The sequence below is a fragment of the Oncorhynchus tshawytscha genome, linkage group LG32, assembly GCF_018296145.1.
Source record: "Oncorhynchus tshawytscha isolate Ot180627B linkage group LG32, Otsh_v2.0, whole genome shotgun sequence".
NCBI lineage: Eukaryota > Metazoa > Chordata > Actinopteri > Salmoniformes > Salmonidae > Oncorhynchus > Oncorhynchus tshawytscha.
The window spans coordinates 9,978,403-9,988,863 of record NC_056460.1 but is presented as its reverse complement, the minus strand read 5'-3'; the positions used below and the strand labels follow the sequence as shown (position 1 = coordinate 9,988,863).

Here is a 10,461-nt window from a genome sequence, read left to right as displayed (position 1 = left end):
GCGGGGGGTCGCAATCTTTTGAAATCTTTTAATCTTTTAAAAACACACTATTAAGTGTCTATAATCAGCGCAAGTGCTTTCATTGCGTATTATTAATATTATTGAAATTACATAGTTAGGTTTACAGTGATATATTGGGGGAGACAAATCATATTTTTCCCAGGATGGGGGTCGTGCCCCCCCCACCGCCCCTGGGATTTCCGCCTATGCCTGAAGAGTCATCCCAGCTCAGGCACGCTGGAACATACCCAATGGCTCCAGAGAGGTACAGCCCGCGGTGGCAGTAAGGGTAAGCAAGTGGGGATTCGGAGAAGTACTCTGATATGAGCTACATCATGGATCCATTGTTCAGAGACTGTAGCAAAGGCTCATTGAAGGGTAGCAGTGCTCCCTTCTCCCCAGACACAGATCCTGTGCAGCCCAGTGTGGACCTGGAACTCGCTCGTAAGAAGGAGCTGGAGGTCATAGAGGAGAAGATAGCTCGCAAGAAAGCTGTTCTTGCTACACGAGAGCTTGAACACGGAGCTAAGGACATGCCTAAAAAACAGACTGCATCCACAACAGTGAAGGGCATATCTAAACAGACCAAATATGGACAATACAATATTCAAAACATACAACAATGTCGCCGACAGGTCGTCACGCGTATGCCTACCTCTTAAACGGAGGGTGCTGGACATTCTAAGTAAGTTCAGAAGAACACCGGTACGGTACCTACTGCCTAAGGTAACCTATTAGTTCTGTATTTATTAATTAGGGTTGGGGTCAATTCTGAATTTAGTTGCTAATTGGTCTCACATTTCCATAAAATGTTGGGATTGGAATTGGCCACACGCCACATGAAGCAGAATTTAATTAGAATTTAAGGGATAGATTTGGGTCAAATTCCCTTTACTTTGTGGCCTGGAGATATGTAAATATTATTTTGTAGGTTGTCTCCCTTACACACTGAACAAAAATATAAATGCAACATGTAAAGTGTTGGTTTCATGAGCTGAAATAAAAGATCCCAGAAATATTCTATATATATTACTTCCCAGTTAGTGAGCATTTCCCTTTTGCCAAGATCATCCATTAATCTGACAGGTGTGGCATATCAAGAAGCTGATTAAACAGTGTGATCATTACACAGGTGCACCTTGTGCTGGGGACAACAAAAGGCCACTCTAAAATGTGAAGTTTTGTTACATAACACAATGCCACGGATGTCTCATGTTTTGAGGGAGCTTGCAATTGGCATTCTGAATGCAGGAATGTCCACTAGAGCTGTTGCCAGAGAATTGTATTTTTTATTTCTCCACCATAAGCCGCCTCCAATGTCATTTTAGAGAATTTGTCAGTACATCCAACCGGCCTCAACCGCAGACGATGTGTATGGCGTTGTGTGGGCTAGCGGTTTGCTGATGTCAACGTTGTGAACAGAGTGCCACATGGTGGCGGTTTGGTTATGGTATGGACAGGCATTAGCTACGGCAAACACACAATTGCATTTTAATGATGACAATTTGACTGCACAGAGATATTGTGATGAAATCCTGAGGCCCATTGCCGTGCCATTCATCCGTCACCATCACCCCTTGTTTCAGCATGATAATGCACAGCCCCATGTCGCAAGGGTCTGTACATAATTCCTGGAACCTGAAAATGTCCTAGTTCTTCCATGGCCTGTATACTCACCAGACATGTTACCCATTGAGCATGTTTGGGATGCTCTGGATCGACGTGTAGGACAACGTGTTCCAGTTCCCGCCAATATCCAGGAACTTTGCACAGCGATTGAAGAGTGGGACAACATATCACAGGCCACAATCAACACCCTGATCAACTCCATGCAAAGGAGATGTGTCGCGCTGCATGAGACAAATGGTAGTCACACCAGATACTGACTGGTTATCTGATTCATGCCTCTACCTTTTTTAAAGGTATGTGTGACCAACAGATGCATATCTGTATTCCCAGTCATCTGAAATCCATAGATAAGGGCATAATGAATATATTTCAATTGACTGATTTTCTTATATGAACTGTTACTCTGTAAAATCTTTGTTTTTGTTCAGTATAACTCGCTATACATGTTATTAAATGTAATGATAGAAAAACATACATTTCTCAATTTCATGACAAAAATACAAACAAAATACTGTTTGACATCATTGAGTTATAATCAAACTAACATTTAATTGTATCTGTAATCTTTAGCAAGAGGTGGCAGGTAATTTTGGCAAAGTATTTGTCAATGGGTCGAGACTCATATATTCATATCTCAGTTGAATTTCTTTGATTTTGAATTAAATTCTACTTCCTTTATTTCAAATTCTGCTTCCTGTGGGGTGTGACCAATTCAAATTTCAATTGATGTCGAATATCATTTTAATTCCGAATTGACGTTAACCCTGTTATGAATAGATATTTCCTGATAGATCAAAAAGAAGTTGCTGCTTGATAGTAAATAGTTCCAATAATGCATTTGTGCAAAAACACTTCCAGAATGAATCAAGGTGTGTAGTGGAAAAAGTCAAGTGCCTTTATTGTTTACGGCTTATGCATAGCGAGAATGGAAAAAACCCACACCATCAGGGTGACCACCAGATCTTTCTTGATGTTTGGATTCTGATGTTTCTACTACATGGACTTAGCAGTAGAAAAACCTGGTTCTTACATGAACTATTAAGAGTCTAAGAGGTAAATAAAAACTGACCTTGGATCACTATCCAGGGGCAACCTCATTACACATACTAAAATGGTGCTTTTAGTATGTGGTCCTTTTGTAGCACAGTTGGTAGAGCATGGCGCTTGTAACGCCTGGGTGGTGGGTTCGATTCCCGGGACCACCCATACGTAGAATGTATGCACACATGACTGTAAGTCGTTTTGGATAAAAGCGTCCGCTAAATGGCATATATTATTCTAAAATATTGTCTCTATTTTCCTCCAGGATACCCCTGCCGAGCTGAAGAATCAAAACAAGATGCAAGCATTGGATCTGATGATTAGAGCTCCCCTAGAAAATGAAGAGGCCCGTCCTCTGAGACTGAGGGTTTTAATGAACCAGCGACGCTATCCCGACAATGAGGTATGTAGCCATAACAAAACATAGAGGTCGGCAAAAGTATCATAAGAAGGAAGTCAAGAAAACCATGGCCCCCGATTTATACAATAGATTTCTGCGATTGACACCCATCCCACATACGCTAGATATTAAGTGTCTACCTACTTGGACACCTCATCTTTTTGTGTGTTCTTATAGGCCTACAGTGTTGTCTCGAATGTCATGGCTATATTTGCGTCATCTCCGTCGACCACCTGCATGAAAATGTTGCTATCCTTTCAGATGCATCAATTGCTACCTATCATGCTAACAGTCATTGAGATGGACTTGTAGCATAGCAAGTCAGATAACAGCCAATCATTGCTGAATGAGTAATTATGAGTAAAATGCAGTTGACAGAATGCAACCGAATACTGTGCCCTCCGCAATTATTTGGGGACAGTGAAGCATTTTATCTTATTTTGTCTTTACTCCACAGGTTTGGATTTGAAATCAAATAATGACTGTGGGGTTAAAGTGCAGACTGTCAGCTTTTTAAATTTAATTTAATTTATTTCACCTTTATTTAACCAGGTAGGCAAGTTGAGAACAAGTTCTCATTTACAATTGCGACCTGGACAAGATAAAGCAAAGCAGTTCGACAGATACAACGGCACAGAGTTACACATGGAGTAAAACAAACATACAGTCAATAATACAGTATAAACAAGTCTATATACAATGTGAGCAAATGAGGTGAGAAGGGAGGTAAAGGCAAAAAAGGCCATGTTGGCAAAGTAAATACAATATAGCAAGTAAAACACTGGAATGGTAGTTTTGCAATGGAAGAATGTGCAAGGTAGAAATAAAAATAATGGGGTGCAAAGGAGCAAAATAAATAAATTAATTAAATACAGTTGGGAAAGAGGTAGTTGTTTGGGCTAAATTATTGGTGGGCTATGTATAGGTGCAGTAATCTGTGAGCTGCTCTGACAGTTGGTGCTTAAAGCTAGTGAGGGAGATGTGTTTCCAGTTTCAGAGATTTTTGTAGTTCGTTCCAGTCATTGGCAGCAGAGAACTGGAAGGAGAGGCGGCCAAAGAAAGAATTGGTTTTGGGGGTGACTAGAGAGATATACCTGCTGGAGCGTGTGCTACAGGTAGGAGATGCTATGGTGACCAGCGAGCTGAGATAAGGGGGGACTTTACCTAGCAGGGTCTTGTAGATGACATGGAGCCAGTGGGTTTGGCGACGAGTATGAAGCGAGGGCCAGCCAACGAGCGTACAGGTCGCAATGGTGGGTAGTATATGGGGCTTTGGTGACAAAACGGATTGCACTGTGATAGACTGCATCCAATTTGTTGAGTAGGGTATTGGAGGCTATTTTGTAAATTACATCGCCAAAGTCGAGGATTGGTAGGATGGTCAGTTTTACAAGGGTATGTTTGGCAGCATGAGTGAAGGATGCTTTGTTGCGAAATAGAAAGCCAATTCTAGATTTAACTTTGGATTGGAGATGTTTGATATGGGTCTGGAAGGAGAGTTTACAGTCTAACCAGACACCTAAGTATTTGTAGTTGTCCACGTATTCTAAGTCCGAGCCGTCCAGAGTAGTGATGTTGGACAGGCGGGTAGGTGCAGGTAGCGATCGGTTGAAGAGCATGCATTTAGTTTTACTTGTATTTAAGAGCAATTGGAGGCCACGGAAGGAGAGTTGTAATGGCATTGAAGCTTGCCTGGAGGGTTGTTAACGCAGTGTCCAAAGAAGGGCCAGAAGTATACAGAAGGGTGTCGTCTGCGTAGAGGTGGATCAGAGACTCACCAGCAGCAAGAGCGACCTCATTGATGTATACAGAGAAGAGAGTCGGTCCAAGAATTGAACCCTGTGGCACCCCCATAGAGACTGCCAGAGGTACGGACAGCAGACCCTCCGATTTGACACACTGAACTCTATCAGAGAAGTAGTTGGTGAACCAGGCGAGGCAATCATTTGAGAAACCAAGGCTGTCGAGTCTGCTGATGAGGATGTGGTGATTGACAGAGTCGAAAGCCTTGGCCAGATTAATGAATATGGCTGCACAGTAATGTTTCTTATCGATGGCGGTTAAGATATTGTTTAGGACCTTGAGCGTGGCTGAGGTGCACCCATGACCAGCTCTGAAACCAGATTGCATAGCAGAGAAGGTATGGTGAGATTCGAAATGGTCGGTAATCTGTTTGTTGACTTGGCTTTCGAAGACCTTAGAAAGGCATGGTAGGATCGATATAGGTCTGTAGCAGTTTGGGTCAAGAGTGTCCCCCCCTTTGAAGAGGGGGGATGACCGCAGCTGCTTTCCAATCTTTGGGAATCTCAGACGACACGAAAGAGAGGTTGAACAGGCTAGTAATAGGGGTGGCAACAATTTCGGCAGATAATTTTAGAAAGAAAGGGTCCAGATTGTCTAGCCCGGCTGATTTGTAGGGGTCCAGATTTTGCAGCTCTTTCAGAACATCAGCTGAACGGATTTGGGAGAAGGAGAAATGGGGAAGGCTTGGGTGAGTTGCTGTTGGGGGTGCAGTGCTGTTGACCACCAATTATGGTGGATTTATCAGTGGTGACAGTGTTTCCTATCTTCAGTGCAGTGGGCAGCTGGGAGGAGGTGTTCTTATTCTCCATGGAATCCACTTTACAGTGTCCCAGAACTTTTTTGAGTTAGTGTTGCAGGAAGCAAATTTCTGCTTGAAGAAGCTAGCCTTGGCTTTTCTAACTGCCTGTGTATAATGGTTTCTAGCTTCCCTGAACAGCTGCCTATCACGGGGGCTGTTCGATGCTAATGCAGAACGCCATAGGATGTTTTTGTGTTGGTTAAAGGCAGTCAGGTCTGGGTAGAACCAAGGGCTATATCTGTTCCTGGTTCTAAATTTCTTGAATGGGGCATGTTTATTCAAGATGGTTAGGAAGGCATTTAAAAAAAAATATCCAGGCATCCTCTACTGACGGGATGAGATCAATATCCTTTCAGGATACCCCGGCCTTGTCGATTAGAAAGGCCTGCTCGCTGAAGTGTTTCAGGGAGCGTTTGACAGTGATGAGTGGAGGTCGTTTGACCGCTGACCCATTACAGATGCAGGCAATGAGGCAGTGATCGCTGAGCTCTTGGTTGAAAACAGCAGAGGTGTATTTAGAGGGCAAGTTGGTTAGGATGATATCTATGAGGGTGCCCGTGTTTAAGGCTTTGGGGGGGGTACCTGGTATGTTCATTGATAATTTGTGTGAGATTGAGGGCATCAAGTTTAGATTGTAGGATGGCTGGGGTGTTAAGCATGTTCCAGTTTAGGTCGCCTAGCAGCACGAGCTCTGAAGATAGATTGGGGGCAATCAGTTCACATATGGTGTCCAGAGCACAGCTGGGGGCAGAGGGTGGTCTATAGCAGGCGGCAACGGTGAGAGACTTGTTTTTAGAGAGGTGGATTTTTAAAAGTAGAAGTTCAAATTGTTTGGGTACAGACCTGGATAGTAGGACAGAACTCTGCAGGCTATCTTTGCAGTAGATTGCAACACCGCCCCCTTTGGCAGTTCTATCTTGTCTGAAAATGTTGTAGTTTGGAATTAAAATTTCAGAATTTTTGGTGGTCTTCCTAAGCCAGGATTCAGACACAGCTAGAACATCCGGGTTGGCAGAGTGTGCTAAAGCAGTGAATAGAACAAACTTAGGGAGGAGGCTTCTAATGTTAACATGCATGAAACCAAGGCTATTACGGTTACAGAAGTCGTCAAAAGAGAGCGCCTGGGGAATAGGAGTGGAGCTAGGCACTGCAGGGCCTGGATTCACCTCTACATCGCCAGAGGAACATAGGAAGAGTAGAATAAGGGTGCGGCTAAAAGCAATAAGAATTGGTCGTCTAGAACGTCTGGAACAGAGAGTAAAAGGAGGTTTCTGGGGGCGATAAAATAGCATCAGGGTATAATGTACAGACAAAGGTATGGTAGGATGTGAATACAGTGGAGGTAAACCTAGGTATTGAGTGATGAAGAGAGAGATATTGTCTCTAGAAACATCATTGAAACCAGGAGATGTCATTGCATGTGTGGGTGGTGGAACTAATAGGTTGGATAAGGTATAGTGAGCAGGACTAGAGGCTCTACAGTGAAATAAGCCAATAAACACTAACCAGAACAGCAATGGACAAGGTATATTGACATTAAGGAGAGGCATGCTTAGTCGAGTGATCAAAAGGGTCCAGTGAGTGGAGAGGTTGGTTGGGGGTCACGGCGATTTAGACAGCTAGCCAGGCCATCAGTAGCAAGCTAGCATAGGATGGAGGTCTGTTATTAGCCACCTCTTGCGTTCCGTCAGTAGATTAGTGGGGTTCCATGTGGTAGAGGGGATTAATCCAAATCACACAACAACAACAAAAATAAAAACAATAGATATAGTTATAGAGGCCCAAGAAGAAAACATAATAATAAATAAATAAATTGTCCGATTGTTTATTCAGATAGCAGCCGATAAGACAGCTAACGGTTAGCAGGCCGCAGATGGGCATTCAGGTAACGTCGCGACGGAGGAGCCAGCCGGATCTCCTTCGGGTAGATAACGTTGGCAGTCCAGTTCTGAAGGCCCGGTGGGGCTCCGCGTCGGCAGTAAAACGGGTCCGGATAGGTGACTGCAGCCCAGGAGTGATTGATGGAGCTCAGGAGTGATTGACGGAGCTGGCTAGCTCCGGAATAATTTATGTTTGCTCCGGAATCGACGAAAGCCGATAGTCACACGGATAGCAGCTAGCTAGCTGTGAGATCCAGGTATGAATGTCCAGAGAGCAGTTGAAATCCAGGGACATGGAGAGAAAAATTGGTCCGGTATGTTCCGTTCCGCGCCGTACAAAACTGGCGATAGATTTTCCAGCTAAAGGATAGCTGATGACCACAAACCGTGGTTAGCTGAATACTAACGATTTGCCAGTAAAGAAGCTAACTAGCTTCTGAACTAGCTACCGATTAGCTCCTGGCTAGCTTCTGGCTAGTTTCTGGCTAGCTTCTTGGAGTTTCTAAAATGTATGTGAAAAAAAGGTGTGTGTGTGTGTGTATATATATATATATATATATGGGACACAACAAGACGAGGACAAAAGAGGTCTGAACTGCTATGCCATCTTGGAACTAATTTGAGGGTATTTTTTTATCCATATCGAGTGAACCATTTAGAAATTCCAGCACTTTCTATACATAGTCCCCCATTTTAGGGGACCAAAAGTATTGGGACAAATTCACTTATGTGTTGTAAAAAATGAAGTATTTGGTCCCATATTCACAGCACACAATGACCACATCATTGCGCAGCGCTATGTCGGAAAGTGCTGTCATTTCTAAACTGTTCACCCGATTTATAGATGAAAATATCATCAATTTAAATCTGACAGTCTGCACTTCAACTTCATAGTCAGTGTTTGATTTAAAATCCAAACTTCTGGAATATAGAGCCAAAAGAAGAAAAAAAATTATTCACTGTCCCAGCAATTATGGAGGGCACTGTACATCTATCGTGACATTCAGATAAATACACCAAGCCCATGATAACACAAAGGTAGTGTGAAATGCGCACACAAGTGATACGTAAATGAAGGATACGTTTGATGGGCCATCTTGATGATGCAAGCAGATCATACACATTTTGTTTGTTTGTAGCTGAAGTGGGTAGATATTCTTTGATATTTCCTTGTGTCTCCTGTTAGGTGGTCCCTGATGATGAACCGCATAATCCAACCATTCAGAGGCTACTTAATTCACTCAGGACACAGGAGCAAGATAAAGCAGCCACGGGCTTCCAGCGCTTCCTCAATGTCCTCAATGAAGGGGTGGACCTCAACAAGCTCTCAAAGATCGTCAACGACGAAAATGGGTTACTCATTGTGGGCGAGGAGCTACCACAAGTTTGGCCGACTCTGCCCGAGGGTCATGTTGACTCCAGCAGTAGATCCAAGTCTTCTCTAGTTGAGGAGAAGACGAAGGTGAGGCTTGAGGATGAGCAGCGGCACGAGCAGATGCAGACCCTGCTGGAGATCGTTGGGCTGGACTTGGGGGTTGAGGAGTTGGGTCAGCTGACAGACAGGACCAATGACAGGCTGTATGGGAAGATGGGAGACTTGAAAAGGAAGGAGTTCGAGAATGAGAAGGGGAAAAGAGAAAAGGGAAAGCGAGCCCTCATTTAAACATCTTAGTACTTCCTCATTACCATCAGACAGCGCCAGCCCCCTTCTAAACCAGCACTCAAACATGACCGTTGAATACAGCAGCTCTAGTGACAGGGTATGGGACATAGAGAGAGACGGGGACAGATCTGAGAGGGACTGCCACTGACACTCTGGTGCCAGAGATCTGAAAGAGATTGAGAGGGAGATGGGCACAGACACTCTAGTACCGGAGAGAGAACATGGACAGAGTCAGAGAAACTAAGAGATCAGAAGGAAATGGGAGAAAGACAGTAACAGATCTGAGAGAGTCAGAGACAAGGACTGGGACAGGGGAGGTCAGAGAAACTAAGAGATCAGAAGGAAATGGAGAGAAAGACAGTAACAGATCTGAGAGAGTCAGAGATCCAGAGAGAGACTGGGACAGGGGGAGGCCGGGCCGAGCGAGAGACTGGGACAGGGGGAGGCCGGGCCGAGCGAGCGACTGGGACAGGGGGAGGCCGGGCCGAGCGAGCGACTGGGACAGGGGGAGGCCGGGCCGAGCGAGCGACTGGGACAGGGGGAGGCCGGGCCGAGCGAGCGACTGGGACGGGGACAGACCTGAGCAGCACAGGGACAGATCTGAGAGGCACAGAGACAGAGTGAGGTGCCTGCAAAGGGACAGGAACAAACATTCTAGGACCAGAGACTGGGACAGTGAGAGCGACTGGGACAGCCACTCTATTACTAGAGACTGGGACATGGAGAGATCTGAGAGGGATTGGTATGGGAATGAGTCCAGGGAAAGCTCCATTGAGCTCTACTCATACTCTATGGACCCTATATACCCTGTTTCTCATGCATCTATGATGGCAACCTGCTCCCCCACCCAGTACTCTCAGTATATGGCATACCACAGCAGCCCCTACACCATTGCCTTCCCTCCAGGGTGGGGTTATCCTCATGGTACTATGCCCCCTGGTACCATGCTTCCTGTTACAATGCCACCTGGAATCATGCCTGCTGGTGCCATTTCACCTGGTAATAAGCCCCTCCTACCTAACCCCTCTGGGGATCCACCCTACCCCAGTGCCCCCCCATATTTCTCTAATGGAACCACAGCCTTAAACCAGACATGCGTATACTCCCAGCCTGCTAGCAACCTCCAGCTCACATCTACCCAGCCTGCTACTAGCTACCTCCAGCTCTCATCTACCCAGGCTGCCAACACTGCAGCAGTCTTGCCCCTCCTATGTAACCCCCCCATTTGTCACAAGAAACATGCTCC

The 10,461-nt window shown here is 45.0% G+C and overlaps 1 protein-coding gene across 2 annotated transcripts; it reads left to right on the top strand.

Annotated features, from left to right (window-relative positions):
* Positions 1–229: 229 nt before the first annotated feature.
* Positions 230–9,389, top strand: LOC121841580 (zinc finger protein 318-like). 2 transcript variants are annotated; one of them, XM_042310794.1, is made up of 3 exons: positions 230–726; positions 2,936–3,073; positions 8,739–9,389. In XM_042310794.1, exons 1-3 carry the CDS (start codon positions 592–594, stop codon positions 9,213–9,215), a joined length of 750 nt encoding a protein of 249 aa, XP_042166728.1. In that variant the 5' UTR covers positions 230–591; the 3' UTR covers positions 9,216–9,389. The 2 variants fall into 2 exon arrangements, with proteins under 2 accessions (XP_042166728.1, XP_042166729.1); XM_042310795.1 differs by having other exon boundaries at positions 233–685.
* The last annotated feature ends 1,072 nt before the right edge of the window (positions 9,390–10,461 follow it).